This window comes from Pseudophryne corroboree, chromosome 1 (genome assembly GCF_028390025.1).
Source record: "Pseudophryne corroboree isolate aPseCor3 chromosome 1, aPseCor3.hap2, whole genome shotgun sequence".
NCBI classification, from domain to species: Eukaryota; Metazoa; Chordata; class Amphibia; order Anura; family Myobatrachidae; genus Pseudophryne; species Pseudophryne corroboree.
The window spans coordinates 599,916,539-599,941,511 of record NC_086444.1 but is presented as its reverse complement, the minus strand read 5'-3'; the positions used below and the strand labels follow the sequence as shown (position 1 = coordinate 599,941,511).

General features: G+C 46.8%; 1 protein-coding gene and 1 pseudogene across 1 annotated transcript in view; one reads left to right on the top strand and one right to left on the bottom strand.

Moving 5' to 3' along the window:
- The window catches only part of LOC134901659 (calcium/calmodulin-dependent protein kinase type IV-like), a 102,856-nt gene that overhangs the window by 14,361 nt on the left and 63,522 nt on the right, over nt 1–24,973 (top strand). Inside the window, exon 3 of the mRNA XM_063914333.1 lies at nt 21,304–21,382. Within this exon, the coding sequence (XP_063770403.1) occupies nt 21,304–21,382 (79 nt within the window). The remainder of the gene's footprint in view (nt 1–21,303; nt 21,383–24,973) is intronic.
- Nucleotides 23,921–24,039, bottom strand: LOC134933269 (5S ribosomal RNA; annotated as a pseudogene).

Here is a 24,973-nt window from a genome sequence, read left to right as displayed (position 1 = left end):
AGGGATGATTCTGGACACAGTCCAGAAAAAGGTGTTTCTCCCGGAGGAGAAAGCCAGGGAGTTATCCGAGCTAGTCAGGAACCTCCTGAAACCAGGAAAAGTGTCAGTGCATCATTGCACAAGGGTCCTGGGAAAAATGGTGGCTTCTTACGAAGCGATTCCATTCGGCAGATTTCACGCAAGAACTTTTCAGTGGGATCTGCTGGAAAAATGGTCCGGATCGCATCTTCAGATGCATCAGCGGATAACCCTGTCTCCAAGGACAAGGGTGTCTCTTCTGTGGTGGCTGCAGAGTGCTCATCTACTAAAGGGCCACAGATTCGGCATTCAGGACTGGGTCCTGGTGACCACGGATGCCAGCCTGAAAGGCTGGGGAGCAGTCACACAAGGAAAAAATTTCCAGGGAGTGTGATCAAGTCTGGAGACTTCTCTCCACATAAATATACTGGAGCTAAGAGCAATTTACAATGCTCTAAGCTTAGCAAGACCTCTGCTTCAAGGTCAGCCGGTATTGATCCAGTGGGACAACATCACGGCAGTCGCCCACGTAAACAGACAGGGCGGCACAAGAAGCAGGAGGGCAATGGCAGAAACTGCAAGGATTCTTCGCTGGGCGGAAAATCATGTGATAGCACTGTCAGCAGTGTTCATTCCGGGAGTGGACAACTGGGAAGCAGACTTCCTCAGCACGACCTCCACCCGGGAGAGTGGGGACTTCATCGGGAAGTCTTCCACATGATTGTGAACCGTTGGGAAAGACCAAAGGTGGACATGATGGCGTCCCGCCTGAACAAAAAACTGGACAGGTATTGCGCCAGGTCAAGAGACCCTCAGGCAATAGCTGTGGACGTTCTGGTAACACCGTGGGTGTACCAGTCGGTGTATGTGTTCCCTCCTCTGCTTCTCATACCTAAGGTACTGAGAATTATAAGACGTAGAGGAGTAAGAACTACACTCGTGGCTCCGGATTGGCCAAGAAGGACTTGGTACCCGGAACTTCAAGAGATGCTCACAGAGGACTCATGGCCTCTGCCACTAAGAAGGGACTTGCTTCAGCAAGTACCATGTCTGTTCCAAGACTTACCGCGGCTGCGTTTGACGGCATGGCGGTTGAACGCCGGATCCTAAGGGAAAAAGGCATTCCGGAAGAGGTCATTCCTACCCTGGTCAAAGCCAGGAAGGAGGTGACCGCACAACATTATCACCACATGTGGCGAAAATATGTTGCGTGGTGTGAGGCCAGGAAGGCCCCACGAAGAAATTTCAACTCGGTCGATTCCTGCATTTCCTGCAAACAGGAGTGTCTATGGGCCTCAAATTGGGGTCCATTAAGGTTCAAATTTCGGCCCTGTCGATTTTCTTCCAGAAAGAATTGGCTTCAGTTCCTGAAGTCCAGAAGTTTGTCAAGGGAGTACTGCATATACAACCCCCTTTTGTGCCTCCAGTGGCACTGTGGGATCTCAACGTAGTTCTGGGATTCCTCAAATCACATTGGTTTAAACCGCTCAAATCTGTGGATTTGAAATATCTCACATGGAAAGTGACCATGATGTTGGCCCTGGCCTCGGCCAGGCGAGTGTCAGAATTGGCGGCTTTGTCTCACAAAAGCCCATATCTGATTGTCCATTCGGACAGGGCAGAGCTGCGGACTCGTCCCCAGTTTCTCCCTAAGGTGGTGTCAGCGTTTCACCTGAACCAGCTTATTGTGGTACCTGCGGCTACTAGGGACTTGGAGGACTCCAAGTTGCTAGATGTTGTCAGGGCCCTGAAAATATAGGTTTCCAGGACGGCTGGAGTCAGGAAAACTGACTTGCTGTTATCCTGTATGCACCCAACAAACTGGGTGCTCTTGCTTCTAAGCAGACGATTGCTAGTTGGATGTGTAGTACAATTCAGCTTGCACATTCTGTGGCAGGCCTGCCACAGCCAAAATATGTAAATGCCCATTCCACAAGGAAGGTGGGCTCATCTTGGGCGGCTGCCCGAGGGGTCTCGGCTTTACAACTTTGCCGAGCTGCTACTTGGTCAGGGGCACACCCTGGCTGAGGAGGACCTGGAGTTCTCTCACTCGGTGTTGCAGAGTCATCCGCACTCTCCCGCCCGTTTGGGAGCTTTGGTATAATCCCCATGGTCCTGACGGAGTCCCCAGCATCCACTTAGGACGTCAGAGAAAATAAGAATTTACTTACCGATAATTCTATTTCTCGTAGTCCGTAGTGGATGCTGGGCGCCCATCCCAAGTGCGGATTGTCTGCAATACTTGTACATAGTTATTGTTACAAAAATCGGGTTATTATTGTTGTGAGCCATCTTTTCAGAGGCTCCGCTGTTATCATGCTGTTAACTGGGTTCAGATCACAGGTTGTACAGTGTGATTGGTGTGGCTGGTATGAGTCTTACCCGGGATTCAAAATCCTTCCTTATTGTGTACGCTCGTCCGGGCACAGTATCCTAACTGAGGCTTGGAGGAGGGTCATAGGGGGAGGAGCCAGTGCACACCACCTGATCCTAAAGCTTTTACTTTTGTGCCCTGTCTCCTGCGGAGCCGCTATTCCCCATGGTCCTGACGGAGTCCCCAGCATCCACTACGGACTACGAGAAATAGAATTATCGGTAAGTAAATTCTTATTTTTTTATACATTACGGCAGACAGCGTACACTTTTTACACATAACGGCAGACAACGTACACTTTTTACACATAGCGGCAGACAGCGTGCCCTTGTTACACATTACGGCAGACAGCGTGCCCTTGTTACACATTACGGCAGACAGCGTGCCCTTGTTACACATTACGGCAGACAGCGTGCCCTTGTTACACATTACGGCAGGCAGATTCCCCCTTTTTACACGTTGCGGCAGGCAGTCCCCCGTTTTTACACTTTGCGGCAGGCAGATTCCCCATTTTTACACATTACGGCAGGCAGATTCTCCCTTTTTACACATAGCGGCAGGCAGATTCCCCATTTTTACACATTGCGGCAGGCAGATTCCCCATTTTTACACATTGCGGCAGGCAGTCCCCCCTTTTTACACATTGCGGCAGGCAGTCCCCCATTTTTACACATAGCGGCAGGCAGTCCACCCTTTTTACACAATGCAGTAGGCAGTCCCCCATTTTTACACATAGCGGCAGGCAGTCCCAACAAATAAAGAAAGAAAGAGACAGAAAGAAATAAAGAAATAAAGAGACAGAAAGAAAGAAAGAAATAAAGAGAAAGAAAGAAAGTAGAATCATACTTACCCTCTCCGCTGGCTCAGGCTCCTCGTGCAGCTTGACGATTCCCGGGCAGTAGACGAGGTGGAGGAGGGAGCCGCAGCAGCGCTGTGTTATTGGTGGAGGCGCTGCTGCTGCTGCCCCCCTGCTTCACTATAGGCTGTTCTCGGAAGACAGCCTATAGTGAAGCAGAGGGGCAGCAGCAGCAGCGCCTCCACCAGTAACAAAGCGCTGCTGCGGCTCCCTCCTTCACCTCCGTCCTCCTCCTTCCCCCGTCCGTGCCGCTGCTCTTCTCCTCTGTGGGCGGCTGTGCGCTGCGGGCAGCGGTTTCCCGCAGCGCACAGCGGCATGTAATGAGTCAGTTTGACTCATTACATGCTTGGGCCCCTGGACAGAGGAGGGCCCCAGTGCAACGCACTGCTTGCCCTGCCGGTAGTTCCGCCTCTGTGTGTGGCAGTTGAATAATATGTAAGGGTGGGGGGATTTGTACTGTGTGGCGGTGGAATAATATGTAAGGGTGGGGGGTTTGTACTGTTTGGCAATGGAATAATATGTAAGGGTGCAGGTTTGTACTGTGTGGCGGTGGAATAATATGTAAGGGTGGGGGATTTGTACTGTGTGGTGGTGGAATAATATGTAAGGGTGGGGGGTTTGTACTGTGTGGCAATGGAATAATATGTAAGGGTGGGGGATTTGTACTGTGTGGCGGTGAAATAATATGTAAGGGTGGGGGGTTTGTACTGTATGGCGGTGAAATAATATGTAAGGGTGGGGGATTTGTACTGTGTGGCGGTGTAATAATATGTAAGGGTGGGGGGTTTGTACTGTGTGGCAATGGAATAATATGTAAGGGTGCAGGGTTTGTACTGTGTGGCGGTGAAATAATATGTAAGGGTGGGGGGTTTGTACTGTGTGGCGGTGGAATAATATGTACGGGTGGGGGTTTGTACTGTTTGGCAATGGAATAATATGTAAGGGTGGGGGGTTTGTACTGTGTGGCGGTGGAATAATATGTAAGGGTGGGGGATTTGTACTGTGTGGCGGTGGAATAATATGTAAGGGTGGGGGGTTTGTACTGTGTGGCAATGGAATAATATGTAAGGGTGGGGGGTTTGTACTGTGTGGCGGTGAAATAATATGTAAGGGTGGGGGGTTTGTACTGTGTGGCGGTGAAATAATATGTAAGGGTGGGGGATTTGTACTGTGTGGCGGTGTAATAATATGTAAGGGTGGGAGGTTTGTACTGTGTGGCAATGAAATAATATGTAAGGGTGGGGGATTTGTACTGTGTGGCGGTGTAATAATATGTAAGGGTGGGGGGTTTGTACTGTGTGGCAATGGAAAAATATGTAAGGGTGGGGGGTTTGTACTGTGTGGCGGTGGAATAATATGTAAGGGTGGGGGATTTGTACTGTGTGGCGGTGTAATAATATGTAAGGGTGGGGGGATTTGTACTGTGTGGCAGTGGAATAATAAGTAACGGTGGGGGATTTGTACTGTGTGGCAGTGGAATAATATGTAAGGGTGGGGGGATTTGTACTGTGTGGCGGTGGAATAATATGTAAGGGTGGGGGGTTTGTACTGTATGGCGGTGGAATAATATGTAAGGGTGGGGGGTTTGTACTGTGTGGCAATGGAATAATATGTAAGGGTGGGGGGTTTGTACTGTATGGCGGTGGATTAATATGTAAGGGTGGGGGGTTTGTACTGTGTGGCAGTGGAATAATATGTAAGAGTGGGGGGTTTGCACTGTGTGGCATATATATGCATATATAATGCATATTAAAAGCAGAGTATATCAATTGTGAGAAAAGCAGTAGGGAATTATCTGACTGCGTGTGTGTGTATTCAAGATTTTGCTTTATATGGAATTGGAATATGTTGTTGGAAAGCTAACGTTCCATGGTGTTCACCTCAGGTGAGAGCTGGTTTTCTTGATACCTGGAGAGGTACAGTATATTGAGATCTGGAATTGGGGTGCAGACATAAGAGAGTGGAACTGCCTTCTAGTTGAGTCACTTTAACGAGAAAGGTAAAAAATTAATTCAATAAATTAGCTTTCTTGGGCTTATTGTTTTATGTGGACTGGATGCTAGGCTTTCCCATACATAGAAAGGAAAACTTGAATGTTTAATTATAGATGGATAAGTCTAGGAATAATATTTGCTGTTTTATGTTTTTGTATTTGTATAGCACAGTCGCTAGCTGCACCCTAGTTGCTGGTCTTTGCCTCTATATTCTTTGTTTTATTAAAATATGCTAGCATCTATCTACCCCAAGATATGACTGTGACTATATAAACTTATCCCACAAGACAAATAGATTTGTTTTACATTACAGTTTCTCCCATAATCAAACTGCTTGAGATTAGAAGTATTTTGGATTTCTGATTTTTCTGTAGTTTGGAATATTTGCATACCATAATGGTATCTTGGGAATTGGACCCAAGTCTAAACACAAATTGTATTTACTGTATGTTTCATATACACCTTATACACATATCCTGAATGCCATTTTATACAGTATTTGTAATAATTTTGTGAATGAAATAAAGTTTGTGTAGACTGACCTATCAGAAAGCAAAGGTGTCACTACCTTAGTCACTCACAAAAATGTCTGAGTATTTTGGATATCGTATTATAGGATATGAAAGAATCTACCTGTACCACTAACAGGATTTGACAGTTTTAGACGTTAAACCACAGCTTTGATTTTAGCTATTGTTTTAGCTCATAGGGGGTAATTCTGAGTTGATCGCAGCAGCAAGTTTGTTAGCAATTGGGCAAAACCATGTGCACTGGAGGGGGGGCAGATATAACATTTGCAGAGAGAGTTAGATTTGGGGGGGGGGTTATTTTGTTTCTGTGCAGGGTAAATACTGGTGCTTTATTTTTACACTGCAATTTAGATTTCAGTTTGAATACACCCCACCCAAATCTAACTCTCTCTGCACATGTTATATCTGCCCTCTGTTATGATTCCAGCACTCTGGTCTGGGGAGATCTTATAGCAAGGACCTGAGCACTGGAACGTAATGCTGGGAAAGGGAAGGGGAATAGCCCCTGGCGCCCTAACTCCGTTGTCTCGCCCGTGCTGTCAGAAATCTCTTGCGAGACTATGGTTGCTTGAGCCCATGGCAGCCGCGTTTGAAGGGTGGATTACGTCTGCCCAACTCCGATGCCCCCTCAGGTCTTAATGGGAGACAAAGAGAAATCCGAGACAGGGTGATAACAAAGGGCCCTCTAACTAAACAACAAAGCCAGGGGCTACAGACTAACCTAAAACTAGAATATGTGCGGAAAACCGCCAGGGAAAAGGACAACCAAAATACCCACTTGTCCACTCTCCTACCCGGCACCGCCGAGTTCCGGAGAGGACTTGTGGAAGCGGAAACCTCCGCAAATGCTCCAAAACAGAATGCAAAATGAAGCGGGCTAGGCCGCAGCACGCGGCAGAGCCGCAACTCACGAAAACCACACGAGATCCTCTGGCGACTATTGCGGGCAATTGAGGACCAGAAGACTCCTTGGGAAGAGATGACAACTCCAAGATTCAGGAACTCTGAGGACAGGAATGACCGGACACAGTAGGACTGGAACAGACGTTCAGCAAACCTAAGCAGCATGCAGGAAGCTATTACCGGCGTCTGTGTGAAGCACTGAGAAGGTATTTAGCAGGGAGTCCTCCAATCAGATGTTCAGAGCCTGATTAGCATAAATGCCGTGCAGCTGCCTTGCTGCACGACCAGAAGACAAGTGTATGTGGTTAACTTGATTGACCCTGCAACGGGGAGCGCGGTCCGCCCGTGGCGTCCCCGTTGCTAGGGTCCAGGCGGCTCAGCGCGCACGGCGTCCCAGTGTTGCTAGGGACCCGGCGGCTAGCACGCTCGGCGTCCCATCGTTGCTAGGGACCCGGTGGCTAGCACGCTCGGCGTCCCTAGTTGCTAGGCGCCGGCCCGCGAGGACATCGCGGACCACGGCGCCTAACACCCTCCTGCAGTGCATATGGGTGGTCATTCCGAGTTGTTCGCTCGTTGCCGATTTTCTCTATATTGCGATTAGTCGCTTACTGCGCATGCGCAAGGTTCGCAGAGCGCATGCACTTAGTTAATTTACTCAAAAGTTAGGTATTTTACTCACGGCATAACAAGGATTTTTCATCGTTCTGGTGATCGGAGTGTGATTGACAGGAAGTGGGTGTTTCTGGGCGGAAACTGGCCGTTTTATGGGAGTGTGCGAAAAAACGCTGGCGTTTCTGGGAAAAACGCGGGAGTGTCTGAAGAAACGTGGGGAGTGTCTGGGAGAACGCTGGGTGTGTTTGTGACGTCAAACCAGGAACGAAACCGACTGAACTGATCGCAATGGCAGAGTAAGTCTGGAGCTACTCAGAAACTGCTAAGAATTTTCTATTCGCAAATCTGCTAATCTTTCGTTCGCAATTCTGCTATGCTAAGATACACTCCCAGAGGGCGGCGGCCTAGCATGTGCAATGCTGCTAAAAGCAGCTAGCGAGCGAACAACTCGGAATGAGGGCCATAGTTTTGCCCAATTGCTAACAAAATTGCTGCTACGATCAACTCAGAGTTAGGCCCATAGTGAGAATTTGAGATAATAGTAATATGTAAATACTATGAGGACCATAAATCTATGACCACCATTCCCCATTCTGCCAATCTGATTTACCTATTGATGGCCATCGATGTTCAATGATTGGCGATCTGTTGATGGATCTGGGAAAAACAGCATGTTAAAAATCTTAGATTCACCGATCCTGACTAATTTTTGGTTGTAATCAGAACATGTTGGATTTCTCTGATCCCCCTGCGTCGGCAGAACGGAGAGATGCCCTGATTTCTGCCTGATGTATGGGCCCCATTAAGTTAAAAAAAATGTGAAATTGGTACAGATTATTGAATTTCCAGAAAACATGGGGACTAAGATAAAAAAAAAAAAAATGTTTAATAGGCCCTTTCTTATCTAAACTCTGTTGCTAGTCTAACGGTGCACCTACGGTTTTTGTGGGCTTTATGAAATTCCGGACCAAATTAGGCAAATTAGTTATTCATTTGCACATCCAGAGTGGTAAATCATTGCTGTCCAAAATGCTGGAATCAACAATGCAGAACTGAAAACTGGTTACAGCTTACTAACAGTTTGTACTTGGTTTATAGATGACTTTTACTATGTTAATTGAAGTACAATAGATACAGTGAGCAGGATGCATTATCCTCAAAAAATGCGGTCAAACCTCCGAAAACTGCTGCTTTCAGATGTGTGCTGCATTCTCAATATGCATAACAGTGGCCTGCAGCTGCCTGTAGCCACGCATGCGCAGTAGGACTCTGTGTGCAAGGGACAGCTCTTAATAAACATGCAGTAAGGGGCCGCATGTATTGCACTGAAAATGCAATACATGATACATCCCGCCCAACAAATCTTTCTAGAGTCCCCGTAGATCAGTGATGGCTAACCTTGACACTCCAGCTGGGTTGACACTCCAGCTCCAGTAGGTTTCTAGAGACACTGGGTTGACACTCCAGCAGGGTTCTAGATGGCTAACCTTGACACTCCAGCTGGGTTGACACTACAGCTCCAGTAGGTTTCTAGAGACACTGGGTTGACACTCCAGCTCCAGTAGGGTTCTAGATGTCTAACCTTGACACTCCAGCTGGGTTGACACTCCAGCTCCAGTAGGTTTCTAGAGTCCCCGTAGATCAGTGATGGCTAACCTTGACACTCCAGCTGTTGTTGAACTACACATCCCAGAATGCCCACATCCCAGCATGCCCTGCATCAGTGTTGTTATTTGGCCATGCTAAAACTGATGCAGGGCATGCTGGGATGTGTAGTTCAACAACAGCTGGAGTGTCAAGGTTAGCCATCACTGCCGTAGATCTAGGTGTGAACTGTAGGATAGTACTGTAGAACAGATTAACTGTGTTTATTTAAATGTACATTTTAGCTAATTTTACATTGTAAAGTTATTGTTCCTAATATAGGAACTATTGTAGACTCATTAAAATCTATCACTGATGACCAATATTCATCACTATGTTATACGTAAATGTGGGAGATAGGATGCCGGCAGTCAGAATACCAAGGCTGGAATCCCGACACTGGTTACAAGACTGACGCCGGGATCCCGACATCAGTCAAAATGCCGGTGCCGGAATCCCGACTGTCAGCATCCCGATGGTAAGTATGCCAGGGAGGGTTAGGATCAGGCTGCGGAGAGGAGGGTTTGGATTTGGCACTAAGGGGGGAGGGTTAGGGCTAGGTTACAGGTAGAGAGGGTTAGGGCTGGGGGGGGGGGGGGTAGAGGGGGAGGGTTAGCATATGTACCTAAAAGGTACATATGACCATCGGGATGCTGCTATCAGTCTTCTGACTGGCATCCCATGTGTCGGGGTGCCAATACCATCCCATCAATGTTCTTACACTAGAAGGCTGTAATCACCGGCAGCTCCTACCTTTTGTGGGCAGGGGGGCTGCGGGGGCTGGAAAGGGAGAGGTGAGAGCCGGCCCCGTTCAGCCAAGTCCTGTGCATACAGAAGCGGCGTGCACCCCGGCATTTATGGGCTTTATTGGCAGCAGCCCATAGAATCCGGGCAGGGCTGACGATGAGGCAGGAAGTGGCTTCCTAAAGTAAGCCAGCTCTCTGCTAATCGCAGCCCGGTCGGCTAGTCCCGGAGGGAGGATACTCCTCCCAATGGGACTGCCTATCCTGTGGGTGACTGGTAGGTAGGACTTGCGATGTGAAGTCGCCGCCAGTCGCAGTGAAGCCAGTGCAGTCACAGACTGCATCTGGATTCACTGAAGCTGATTGGGGTGGCAGCTTTTACCTTGTGGGGGGGGGGGGGGGGGGCACAATCCGCCACTGGCTGTAATCATTGCAGCTTTATATTTGATGGTTTGGTATCTCTCACAAACAGGAAACTACTGTACTACATTCTGGAACTAGGGTTCCCATAGGAACTTTCACTATTCTCTACCTCTACTAACAACACTGAATCAGGCCCTAAGGTCATTACATATTGCAAGATCAAACCCCAAATAGATGTTTTTTTTAGGGGAGTCCCACTCTTCAAAAATCCATCTCACTTCTTGCTTGGACACCATTTGCTAGGCCTACATGAATACCAGGAGAGACTAGTTTATCTTTAGCTTTGCAGTCAAATTTGAAGTGGCCAATTCTTGGAAACATACTTTCCTGCTTGCATTAAATACAGTCCACTTTAATGGTATCCATATGAGAACATATATTATTGTAGGCTCAGGACCCAGCCTCAGGGTTTAATGTCTCTCATTTATATTTGGCTTTCAATTTATCTTTTCACGATTTACCAAATCCTCCCAGCTGGTGAAAGATATCATTGGGTAATACATATTTATCATGGACAGTGGTACAAGTACCACTCATGTTCTATCACCATTGGAATTTTCAGGAATAAAAAGAGATTCATAACATAACAAAGCTTTTGTGTAGTTTGTCCTCAGTTTCACAATAAAAACTTGTGTGTAGTCTTTGGTCCAATGATGACAATGCACCTGGACACACAAAACACATCAACACAAAAAAATTATAAACGTTCATTTGCATTGTTCTAAGATCTACAAATACAAAGTTAAAAAACATATTGGGGTAAATTTACTAAGATTCGTGTTTTCCCGTTTGAGGTCAAAGTTCAATCACGAATGACATCGAAAGTGTAAATATGCAACTTTTTGAATTGATTACGACTTATTTACTAAGCTGCCGTATTCTGCATTTTCGGGTTTTCCGATGTCATTCGTTTTTTTTGGCAGTGTTTTACGTGAGTGACTTGTAAAACACTGCCGACTTTAATACAATGAATCTCGGCCGGATCTGAGAGATCCGTGCTGGGCTTCATTGTGCACTTTGTTTAACAAAAAAATAAAGTTTAAATGTAAAAAAAAAATTGCGTGGGGTCCCCCCTCCTAAGGCAAACCAGCCTCGGGCTCTTTGAGCCGATCCTGGTTGCAGAAATATGGAAAAAAAATGGACAGGGGTTCCCCCATATTTAAGCAACCAGCATCGGGCTCTGCGCCTGGTCCTGGTTCCAAAAATACGGGGGACAAAAAGAGTAGGGGTCCCCCGTATTTTTGAAACCAGCACCGGGCTCCACTAGCTGGACAGATAATGCCACAGCCGGGGGTCACTTTTATACAGTGCCTTGCGGCCGTGGCATCAAATATCCAACTAGTCACCTCTGGCCGGGGTACCCTGGGGGAGTGGGGACCCCTTCAATCAAGGGGTCCCCCCCCAGCCACCCAAGGGCCAGGGGTGAAGCCCGAGGCTGTCCCCCCCATCCAATAGGCTGCGGATGGGGGGCTGATAGCCTTTGTGAAAAGTGATTGATATTGTTTTTAGTAGCAGTACTACAAGGCCCAGCAAGCATCCCCCGCAAGCTGGTACTTGGAGAACCACAAGTACCAGCATGCGGCAGAAAAACGGGCCCGCTGGTACCTGTAGTACTACTACTAAAAAAATACCCCAATAAAGACAACACACACACACCTTGAAAGTATAACTTTAATACATCCATCCACACCTCCATATACACATACTTACCTTATGTTCCCACGCAGGTCAGTCCTCTTCTCCAGTAGAATCCATGGGGTACCTGTAGAAAAAATTATACTCACATAATCCAGTGTTTTCGGCTCCTCGGTAAATCCTTTTGTAATCCACGTACTTGAAAAAATAAAAAAACGGATACCCGACCACGAACTGAAAGGGGACCCATGTTTTCACATGGGCCCCCTTTCCCCGAATGCCAGAAACCCACTCTGACTGATGTCTAAGTGGGTTTCTTCAGCCAATCAGGGAGCGCTAGGTTGTGGCACCCTCCTGATCGGCTGTGTGCTCCTGTACTGTATGACAGGTGGCACACGGCAGTGTTACAATGTAGCGCCTATGCGCTCCATTGTAACCAATGGTGGGAACTTTCAGGTCAGCGGTTGACTGAAAGTGACCTCACCGCTGACCTGAAAGTTCCCACCATTAGTTACAATGGAGCGCATAGGCGCTACATTGTAACACTGCCGTGTGCCGCCTGTCAGACAGTACAGGAGCACACAGCCGATCAGGAGGGTGTCACAACGTAGCGCTCCCTGATTGGCTGAAGAAACCCACTTAGACATCAGTCAGAGTGGGTTTCTGGCATTCGGGGAAAGGGGGCCCATGTGAAAACATGGGTCCCCTTTCAGTTCGTGGTCGGGTATCCGTTTTTTTTTTTTTTTTACAAGTACGTGGATTACAAAAGGATTTACCGAGGAGCCGAAAACACTGGATTATGTGAGTATAATTTTTTCTACAGGTACCCCATGGATTCTACTGGAGAAGAGGACCGACCTGCGTGGGAACATAAGGTAAGTATGTGTATATGGAGGTGTGGATGGATGTATTAAAGTTATACTTTCAAGGTGTGTGTGTGTTGTCTTTATTGGGGTATTTTTTTAGTAGTAGTACTACAGGTACCAGCGGGCCCGTTTTTCCGCCGCATGCTGGTACTTGTGGTTCTCCAAGTACCAGCTTGCGGGGGAGGCTTGCTGGGCCTTGTAGTACTGCTACTAAAAACAATATCAATCACTTTTCACAAAGGCTATCAGCCCCCCATCCGCAGCCTATTGGATGGGGGGGACAGCCTCGGGCTTCACCCCTGGCCCTTGGGTGGCTGGGGGGGGGACCCCTTGATTGAAGGGGTCCCCACTCCCCCAGGGTACCCCGGCCAGGGGTGACTAGTTGGATATTTGATGCCACGGCCGCAAGGCACTGTATAAAAGTGACCCCCGGCTGTGGCATTATCTGTCCAGCTAGTGGAGCCCGGTGCTGGTTTCAAAAATACGGGGGACCCCTACTCTTTTTGTCCCCCATATTTTTGGAACCAGGACCAGGCGCAGAGCCCGATGCTGGTTGCTTAAATATGGGGGAACCCCTGTCCATTTTTTTCCCATATTTCTGCAACCAGGATCGTCTCAAAGATCGTCTCAAAGAGCCCGAGGCTGGTTTGCCTTAGGAGGGGGGACCCCACGCAATTTTTTTTCTGAAAATTTATAACATTTCCCCTCCGTTCCCACTGAAAAACATGCACGGATCTCATGGATCCGTGCATGCCTATACAAACACGGGATAAAAAAGCAGGTCTGGTTTTTTTTAGCACTTTTTCACGATTTGTATTTTATCACGGCAGTGTTTGGCTATTGTCGCCAGTGTTTGTGTTTTGCACTTTTTAGTACATTCCCGATTTCTAGCAAATTGCAGGCGTATTTGACCGATGGTGTATTGATTCGTGATTTTTTCCTAGGACTTCCAAAATATTACGAATGCCCTCATCACTGCCGTGATTTTTGCTTAGTAAATTACCGAGATGACACTTTGTTGAAAAAACGGCATCTCGGTCAAAATCGGGACCTTAGTAAATATACCCCAATGAATCAACCAGCAAGCTTTAAATACAAGTCCACATATACTGTAGTATAATAATTTGAGGCAGCATTATATAACAATGACAAATATATCTGTAAAAATAGGATTTTAGTTACCTACCAGTAAACCCTATTCTCGTAGTCCGTAGAGGATGCTGGGGTCCACATTAGTACCATGGGGTATAGACGGGTCGACCAGCAGCCATTGGCACTTTAAGAGTTTGAAAGTTTGGGCTGGCTCCTCCCTCTATGCCCCTCCTACCAGACTCAGTCTAGAAACTGTGCCCGAGGAGACGGACATCTTCGAGAGAAGGATTTTACACAGATAGTGGCGAGATTCACACCAGCTAAAACATACAAGGCACATCAAGCTAAATAGCTTGAAACGCAGCAACCGCTGAAACATTACTTACCAAGTAACAATGCAGTACTCAACTAAAGAAGTTGTACTGAACCAAATAGCGATAGCAGGAAAACGAAGCGCTGGGCGGGCGCCCAGCATCCTCTACGGACTACAAGAAAAGGATTTACCGGTAGGTAACCAAAATCCTATTTTCTCTTACGTCCTAGAGGATGCTGGGGTACACATTAGTACCATGGGGATGTACCAAAGCTCTCAGTACGGGAGGAAGAGCGCGGAGGCTCCTGCAGAACTGATTGACCAAACTTTAAGTCCTCAGCGGCCAAAGTATCGAACTTGTAAATTTTGCAAACATGTTTGACCCAGACCAAGTAGCGGCTCAGCAAAGCTGCAAAGCCAAGACACTGCGGGCAGCCGCCCAGGAAGAACCCACCTTATGAGTAGAGTGGGCCTTAACAGATGTAGGACACAGCAATCCTGCCATAGAATACGCATGCCGGATAGTGAACCTGATCCAGCGAGAGATTGTCTGCTTAGAAGCAGGACACCCAAGTTTCTTGGGATCATACAGGACAAACAGAGAGTCCGATTTTCTGTGACGAGCAGTCCTCTTCACATAGATTTTCAGAGCCCTTACAACATCCAAGGACTTTTAAGAAAATGAGGAGTCAGTAGCAACTGGCACCACAATAGGTTTGTTGATATGAAATGCCGACACAACCTTCGGAAAAGAAATGCTGACCTGTCAGCTCAGCCCTATCTTCATGGAAGATCAAGTATGTGCTTCTACAGGACAAAGGCCCCAACTCCGACACACGTCTAGCAGAAGCTAAGGCCAACAAAGTGACAGCCTTCCACATGAGAAACTTGACCTCAGCCTCCTGTAGAGGCTCAAACCAGTCCGACTGGAGGAACTGCAACACCACGCTAAGTTCCCAGGGTGCCGTAGGTGGTACAAAGGGAGGTTGGATGTGCAGAACTCCCTTCAAAAAAGTCTGAACCTCATGGAGGGCAGCCAACTGTTTCTGGAAGAAAATGGATAGGGCCGAAATTTGTACCTTTATGGATCCCAACCTCAGGCCCATATCCACACCTGCTTGCAGGAAGAGGAGAAAACGTCCCAGTTGAAACTCCACCGTAGGAAACCTCTTGGACTTACACCAAGAGACATATTTTTTCCAAATACAATGGTAATGTTTAGACGTTACTCATTTCCTAGCCTGTATCAGGGTAGGAATAACCATGTTCGGAATGCCCTTCTGAGCTAGTATCTGGCATTCAACCGCCATGCCGTCAAACGCAGCCGCGGTAAGTCTTGATAGGCGAACAGCCCCTGCTGCAGCAGGTCCTCCCGAAGAGGAAGAGGCCTCGGCTCTTTTAGCAGTAGATCCAGAAGATCCGCGTACCAAGTCCTTCTTGGCCAATCTGGAGCAATGAGGATCGCTTGAACCCTTGTTCTCCTTATGATCTTTAGCACTCTTGGAATGAGTGTAAGTGGAGGAAACACGTACACCAACTGGAACACCGACGGATTCACTAGGGCGTCCACCGCCACAGCTTGCGGGTCCCTCGACCTGGACCAATACCGCCAAAGCTTCTTGTTGAGACGAGAGGCCCTCATGTCTATTTGAGGTATACCCCAAAGATTTGTCACCTCCGTGAACACCTCCGGATGGAGTCCCCACTCTCCTGGATGGAGATCGTTTCTGCTGAGGAAGTCCGCTTCCCAGTAGTCTACTCCCGGAATGAAGATTGCTGACAGCGCCAACGCGTGTTTTTCTGCCCAGAGGATGATTCTTGTTACCTCTGACATTGCAGCTCTGCTCTTCGCTCCGCCCTGTCAGTTGATGTAAGCCACTGTCGTTACATTGTCTGACTGCACTTGAATGGCCCGATTTCTCAGAAGATGGGCCGCTTGGAGAAGACCGTTGTAGATGGCTCTTAGTTTTAGAATGTTTATCGGCAGGCCGACTTCCAGACTTGACCACCTTCTTTGGAAGGTCTCCCCTTGAGTGACTTGCATCCATGGTTAGAAGGATCCAGTCCTGAATCCTGAACCTGCGGCCCTCCAGAAGGTGAGGTAGTTGCAATCACCAGAGGAGTGAAATCCTGGCCTTTGGCGACAGATGTATCCTCTGGTGCATATGTAAATGGGATCCCGACCACTTGTCCAGGAGATCCAGTTGGAAGGACCGAGCATGAAACCTCCCATACTGTAGAGCCTCGTAAGAGGCCACCATCTTCCCCAGAAGGCGAATGCACTGATGAACTGACATCCGGGCTGGCTTCAGGACATCCCTGACCATTGTTTGTATCACCAATGCTTTTTCCTCTGGAAGAAACACCCTCTGCACTCCCGTGTGGAGGATCATTCCCAGAAAGGACAACCTCCTGGTTGGTTCCAAATTTGATTTTGGAAGATTCAGGATCCAATCGTGTTCCCTGAGCAGGTGGGTCGTGAGAAGGATGGCTGTAACAGCTTCTCCTTGGATGGTGCCTTTATCAGCAGATTATCCAGATATGGAATTATGTTCACCCCCTGTCTGCGGAGGAGAACCATCATTTCCGCCATCACCTTGGTGAAAAGCCTCGGTGCTGTGGCAAGGCCAAATGGCAGAGCCTGGAACTGATAGTGACAGTCCAACAGTGCGAATCGGAGATAAGCCTGTTGTGCCGGCCAAATCGGAATGTGGAGGTATGCATCCTTGATATCCAGGGATACCAGGAATTTCCCCTCTTCCAGGCTTGATATCGCCACCCTTAGAGATTCCATTTTGAACTTGAACTCCTTCAGAAAGGGGTTTAGCGATTTTAGGTTCAGAATGGGTCTGACCGAACCATCCAGTTTCGGTACCACGAAAAGGTTCGAATAGTAACCTTTGTTTTGCAGATGAGGAGGGACCGGTACAATAACCTGTGCCTCTACCAACTTCTAGACGGCTGCCTGCAGGACAGCCCTGTCTGCCAGCAAAGCTGGTAAGCCTGATTTGAAGAATCGGTGAGGAGGGAGATCTTGAAATTCCAACCTGTACCCCTGGGACACGATATCTTGTACCCAGAGGTCCAGGCCGGACGACACCCAGACGTGACAGAAAAGCCTGAGTCTTGCTCCCACTGGCCCCACCTCCGGGGCGTGCAGTCCACCGTCATGCGGAGGACTTCGGCGTACCTGAAGCAGGTTTCTGTTCCTGGGAACCGATCACAGCCGGTTTCTTGGATTTGGGCCGGCATCCCCTAAAGAAGGTGTTGGACGGTCTGGCCTTTCGTGGCTTGGCAGCCCGAAAGGGCTGTGATGCAGTTGAAGAAAAGGGTTTCTTCGTAGCAGCTGCAGCTGAGGGAAGAAAAGGTGACTTACCCACCGTAGCCGTGGAGATCCACGCATCTAACGCTTCCCCAAAGAGAGCCTGCACTGGCAATAGTGGGACGTAATATAGCCCCTGAAGCCGTGTACATAGATTTGAGTGTATTATCAATTTTACGATCAGCCGACTCTTTCAAGGTGGTGGATCCTGGAACAGGTAAAACCACCTTTTTTTGAGAGTCTGGATACAGACGCGTCAACAATGGGCGGCTTTTCCCATTTTTTTTCTATCCTCCACAGGGAAAGGAAACGCCACCAGGATCTGGATTTTTTTCTCAGGGTTTTCCCATTTTTTTCAATAATAGCATTTAATTCTTTTGACGCAGGGAAGGTTAGTGAGGCTTTCTTATTTTCAGTAAAGTAAGCTTCCTCAACCTGCACGGGTGTTGTATCAGTAATGTTCAACACATTCCTAATGGCCTCTATCATCAACTGCACCCCTTTTGCAAGAGATTATGCCCCCGCAACACAACCCCATCACCTTCCTCAGTGTCAGAATCGGTATCCGTGTCATCTTGCATAATCTGTGCAAGAGCACGTTTTTGGGAATAAATAGCGGGGGCCCTGAGGTAGCAGAACTGGGCCAGACTGCCATAGAGCTCTGTAAAGCCTGAGTTGCAGACTCATTCTGTGCAACTCTAGTAGAAATCTGAGAAATCATAGATTTGATAGAGGATAACCACTCAGGCTTCCTTGCTGGTATCTGTGCTAAAACAGTACAATCCTGATTACATGGAATGGGATCATCCTGAGAGGACATATCCTCTGCAGCATATGACACAGAGTCCCTGGACATAGCTTAATGGAGACCACAGACACTCCACGCACACACAGGGGAGGGCAGACAGAGTTTCTCCCACAAGAATGGCAAGAGAGACACAGAGATTGGAGCTAACCCACACACAGCGCTTTTTAGGTAAAGGGAGACCCCTAACCAGTGCTGACTGTGCACCTTAATAGATTACACAGCCTGTATACAGCCTCTCCCCCTTCTACAACCCCCTGGTACCGTGAGAGATAGCTGGAGTTGTTCTGGAGGGACTTGCTCTTCACTGACAGCGTAGTGCAGGCAGGAAAATGGCGCTGACCGCTGCTGGGTCCGCTCCCAAAATGGCACTGTCTTCCCGCTCTTCATAGGATTATGCTGGTCTGAGGAATTATGCTCGCAGAGATCCCAAGACCCCGACAGGCTGTGACACCAATGTAGGGTGTAGGAGCTGGCTCAGGATGCCCCTCACAGCGCCGCACTATGTACCGCTGAGCCCCGGAGCGCAGTTAGTGTTGCCTCCATCTTCACACTGGCCCCCGCTTGCTAGGGGGGTTGGTGACTCACTCGCCACCAAACTTCTGGCTCTGTAAGGGGGTGGCGGCATGCTGCTGGAGTGAGCGATCCCCTGTGACGGGGAACGATTGATCCCCTCAGGAGCTCAGTGTCCTGTCAGCGGAGATAGTGGCTCAGACCCCGCAGCGCGGACACTACTCCCCTGAGCGATCCCCTGTGGCGGGGAACGATTGATCCCCTCAGGAGCTCAGTGTCCTGTCAGCGGAGATAGTGGCTCAGACCCCGCAGCGCGGACACTACCCCCCCCCCCCCCCCCCCCCCTTAGTCCCACGAAGCAGGGAGGCTGTCCTCAGCAGCCTCCCTGTAAAATAATAAACTCTAAAATAAACTTTTACTAAAGAAGCTCTGGAGAGCTCCCCTAGCTGTGACCGGCTCCTACGGGCACATTTTCTAATCTGAGTCTGGTAGGAGGGGCATAGAGGGAGGAGCGAGCCCACACTCTCAAACTCTAAAAGTGCCAATGGCTCCTGGTGGACCCGTCTATACCATATTGTGCTAATGTGGACCCCAGCATCCTCTAGGACGTAAGAGAAAACTCACGTAGCTTGACATCCACATTCCTAATGCTGTAAATTTAGAAAGTACAGTATGTACTGTATGGCAGACATACAAACAATTACAGGTTTATCAATGTCAAAAGGTTTCCACATTTATGATCAATTTAGAACAAATTTGACAGAAATGGCCTCTAAAGATAGCTGAGAATCAGGGGCGTAGCCAGAACTTTGTGGGCCCCATAGCAACATTATAAGGGGTCCCCCTGTCCCAATGCTTCTAGTTCATTTTCTGAACCATAGTAGAGCCTTATTTAATGTTATGCCCCATAGTAGTGCCCTAGTTTCTTTTATGAATCGTAGTAGTGATTAAGTTCACCCTATGTCACATTTCAGAGCTGCCAGTACACATTATGCCGCACAGTATCCCCAATTCACATTATGATATATAGTGCTCCCTGTTCATATTGTGCCTTATTACAGTGCCCCGGTTCATATTATATAACATTAAAATGTCGTCCAGTTCATTTTATACCACACTACAATGAGCAGGTCCAGGGGCATACCTAGATATATTGCAGGCCACAAGGAAAAGGTTTGAAAGGACCTCTATGTTCCACCCAATGGTGAAAAATGTATATAACACGTGTTAAGAATGATTGATAGCTGTTCAGATTTCAGTTATTAACGTCAAAAAAATAAAGCAGCCTGTAACTGCGCTAACAATACGTGTATGATCATGGGAACATAGAATTTGATGGCAGATAAGAACCGCTTGGTCCATCTAGTCTGCCCTTCTTTAACTTTAACCCTGTTAGATCCTTAGTTCTTTGTAAGGATATTTGTATGCCTATCCCAAGCATGTATGCTTAAATTGCTCTACTGTATTAATCTCTGCCACCTCTGATGGGAGGCTGTTCCACTTGTCCACTACCGTTTCTGTGAACTAATTTTCCTGGTCAACAGCCAACCACACTAATAGAGCCTACCTAGATGGTCAGCCTGATGACTGACAGTCAGATCTATACAATGTGGCCACCCACAAGTGGTTCCCAATGTGCAGCCAACAGGAGAGGGAATGAATAAATGTACGAAATGTTATTGTGTCTCTCATGTACTAGTATGCTATTTCTATGTGACTGCTCATAAAAATGTGATTACTGCACATGTGTATATCATTTACATGGCTATTTAAAGGAGGTAGCAGAGAGTAGGGATATTGACACTGAGGAAGCCGCCGATGCTCTTGAGTAGGCGGGGAAACGCGTCTGTCATACACTCTCACGCAGACCGCAGCACTCTGCACATCAGCTGGTCGGCGATCACAAACATCCCGAAGGTGAGGGGAAGTGTGTGCCCTCACTGCCCGACATCAGTCCACGAACCTCCAGTAAGGCTGACGAGGAAAAAATACCAGCCGTACGGCCAGGCGCCGGGAGGGTAAGAACGGCGAGTGATATATAAAGTGATTCCCCTCCAGAGAAAACGGACAGTGACGAGAAACACTAACCAGGAGGGACGCCGTATGCATGCTTTCAAGGTGGACAACAGAGACATTCTGTATGGTATACAAATTTTAAATTGATACATAGTACTTCTAATCAGTTACAGCTGTAACAAAATCAATTTATGAACTGCCTAAATGGAACTGTTAAGCCGTGAGGAAGGCTGTGGTTTAGATTATTATTAACCACCTGCTTGGCTTTAATTTGTTCAACAGATTGCTAACAAATACAACTGGTGCAATAAGCTGCTAAACGTTCTTATACATATATGGACTTGGGCAGAGTGACTTGGGAAAAGTGATTGGAGTATTTGGATAAAAACTCAGTACAATGAGAATATAAGTATTTAGGATTGTTTATTGAAAGCAAGTTTTAATAAATTATACATAAATATCTTTTACATTAAATTGAATTAAGCTTTTTATGTAGCCGGCCGGCAGATTATATATAATTGTGTGTATACAATAATAATTTTTTTAAAATTAATAAAATCTACATTGGATTTGAAAAGCGCACTCTCATATTGCATTTCTTTTGCTCATAAAATAATCCTTTCTTCAAAAATGTTTGTATACAGGGGAGCCACTTCTACTGTTTTCAAATGTGAAGAAAAGGGAACACGAAAAACTTATGCGGCAAAAATAATGAGAAAAACAGTGAGTATTTATGCCCAATATATGCAGTAACACATTCACCAAAGATCTGCCCAACAGCACTTTCCATTTTACATTTCAAATAGAGACATGGGGGGTCATTCCGAGTTGTTCGCTCGTTGCCGATTTTCGCTATGCTACGATTTGCTGTAAAATGTGCATGGTACGCAGCGTGCATGCGCGTAGTTATTTTACTAAAAACTTAATTTTGCTGATGCTCGAGCGACGCTTTTCAGTCGCACTGCTGATCGGTGAGTGATTGACAGGAAGTGGGCGTTTCTGGGCGGCAACTCAGCGTTTTCCCGGCGTTTGCTTAAAAACGCAGGCGTGTCTGGGAAAAACGCAGGAGTGTCTGGAGAAACGGGGGAGTGGCGGGCCGAACGCAGGGCGTGTTTGTGACATCAAACCAGGAACTAAACGGACTGAGCTGATCGCAATCTGGGGGTAATTCTGAGTTGATCGCAGCAGCAAGTTTGTTAGCAATTGGGCAAAACCATGTGCACTGCAGGGGGGGCAGGTGTAACATGTGCAGAGAGAGTTCGATTTGGGTGGGTTATTTTGTTTCTGTGCAGGGTAAATACTGGCTGATTTATTTTTACACTGCAATTTGGATTTCAGTTTGAACACACCCCACCCAAATCTAACTCTCTCTGCACATGTTATATCTGTCCCCCCTGCAGTGCACATTGGGGGTTATTCCGAGTTGTTCGCTCGTTATTTTTTTCTCGCAAAGGAGCGAATAGTCGCTAATGCGCATGCGCAATGTCCGCAGTGCGACTGCGCCAAGTAAATTTGCTATGCAGTTAGGTTTTTTACTCACGGCATTACAAGGTTTTTTCTTCGTTCTGGTGATCGTAATGTGATTGACAGGAAGTTGGTGTTTCTGGGCGGAAACTGGCCGTTTTATGGGTGTGTGTGAAAAAACGCTACCGTTTCTGGGAAAAACACGGGAGTGGCAGGAGAAACGGAGGAGTGTCTGGGCGAACGCTGGGTGTGTTTGTGACGTCAAACCAGGAACGACAAGCACTGAACTGATCGCAGATGCCGAGTAAGTCTGGAGCTACTCAGAAACTGCTAAGAAGTGTCTATTCGGAATTCTGCTAATCTTTCGTTCGCAATTTTGATAAGCTAAGATTCACTCCCAGTAGGCGGCGGCTTAGCGTGTGCAAAGCTGCTAAAAGCAGCTTGCGAGCGAACAACTCGGAATGACCCCCATAGTTTTGCCCAATTGCTAACAAACTTGCTGCTGCGATCAACTCAGAATTAGGCCCTCTGTGAGTAGGTCTGGAGCTACTCAGAAACTGCTAAGAATTATTTAGTAGCAATTCTGCTAATCTTTCGTTCGCAATTCTGCTAAGCTAAAATACACTCCCAGAGGGCGGCGGCCTAGCGCGTGCAATGCTGCTAAAAGCAGCTAGCGAGCGATCAACTCGGAATGAGGGCCATGGGGCAGATGCATTAACCTGGAGACGGCATAAGGAAGTGATTAACCAGTGTTAAGTGCAAAGTGATAAATGCACCAGTCAGCTCTAATATGTAAATTAACAGTTAGGAGCTGATTGGCTGGTGCGTTTATCACCTTGCACTTATCATTGCTTTATCACTTCCTTATGCCTTCTCCAGGTTAATAGACCTGCCCCACAATGTGAAAGATGTACTTGCTAAAGGTCACTCATTCTTGCACTTCATCTCAACACTAAAGAAAAAGTAATATACATGTGATATAAGAGCATATTTATCCAAAAATAATTGCATGATATGCAAATATTAAGTATGCCTTGAATGTAAGTACGGGAGGGCTGCAGCAGATTTCGGGGCATATGTAACTGCGTCTGAGTGTGCCGGAGGTGCGAGTTGCCTGCCAAACTTGCACTTTTTTTAAAGCGTCAATAATTTACAATGCATGGTTTTGCCATGATTGTATATAGGGGGTATACCGCACAGGAGAATATCAAAGTACAAACTGGATATTGTACTTACCAAGATACAATAATAAAGTAGGAAAAGGCAATCTTTTCCAATCAATGTTATATTTGGTGGTGCACCCTGAGTCAGTAATAAAACGTCTGGCAACAAAGGAGAAAAGAAGACTCTTTTGTGGGTGCACTCTTAAATGATTTTAAAGTATTGAGAATAAGATAGTTAAAAAATCATTGAATTTTTATTCGTGTCATAAGATAAAACATAACGTAGTTGGACACATAAAAAAGAGAGAGAAAAAACACACAGAATAAGTCAATAATGCCAATATATATTGGATAATAATTGTGAGCTGTCTAGGTTGAATCAAGTCTACAATAAACAGTAAATCCACAAATTTAACTCCAAGATCTGCCTGCGGGAGAGAGATATGATATGAGCTGTACAAGAGTTACAATTGTTGCAATTAGTGGGGAAAGGGACAATTCTCAGTGCAGCTATCAAAAAATGGTATATCAGATTAGACCTACTGATTGTCTTGGAGGAGAGGAAAAGAGGAGAATATGATACAAAAGATGAATCTGCTGTCAGCGTTAGACATGGAGCATGAACGCCCGAAAATTTCTACTACACTGAGTATTCCTCAAAAGTCTCCTACTTGAGTACTGACTCAGCCCAACACTGATTAGCTTCCAAGATCGGATGGGTTCGGGCGTTTCCAGTGTGGTATGATAGTAGAAAAAGTACCGATAATCTTGTGCTCTAGAATCACTGATGAGAGTTCATGAATATTCTTGAGTGATGAGAGATAGTATGGGGCCCTGGGAGGAGAGCTAGGACAGGAGGGAGGAGAGCAACGTGACAAAAAAATGACAATTATCCTCTCCCAATGAGGAACTGCGGTCTGTGTACTAAATGATAATTAGCTGTAAGTATCAGGTGATGATGAGGATGTCAGGTACAGATACCAAATAATCGTAAATAGGGGGAGGATTGAGGACCTCATAAGCTTCCAAAGGTACAGGTTTTTTGCAAATGAATAAACATTTATGCACAATATATTTGATAAGATATGGATATCCAATGATAGTCTACGGAAGAGATGTACCAATAAATTAATGAATTAAGAGATATATATAGCAGTGGTTGTTCTCCTCTCCTAATAAAAGATGGCAACTGTAAGGGGAGCTATATATATACCCCCACCGTATAAGCAGAAAAAGGCAAACAATACTGTGGCCAGAATAAATATACTGGTCATAGAGTACATATATATGCATACACTCCGTTGAGCAACGTGACAAAAAATGACAATTATCCTCTCCCAATGAGGAACTGCGGTCACAAGATGATAACACTATAATTAAATCAACTATAGTGACTGGATATTATAATACTGTTGACAAACAATCACAATAGTGATCATGGGTGTCAATAATTAATACACCCTTCTGGCGGTAACCAGCTGCAGCCTTAATAGGCAGATCCGTGATTGTTTTAATTGTCAGATACCAATGTGAGGCGGCTACATCAATACACAGGTAATGAGAACAGATATTACCCGTGACTGTGTCTGGGAGGGTCGTAAGATGCCTCACAGTATAAGCGTGCTCTAGTTCGAGGGTGCTGGAAAGCCGCTGTACTGTGACTGAGTCAGGTTCGTCCGAACATCAG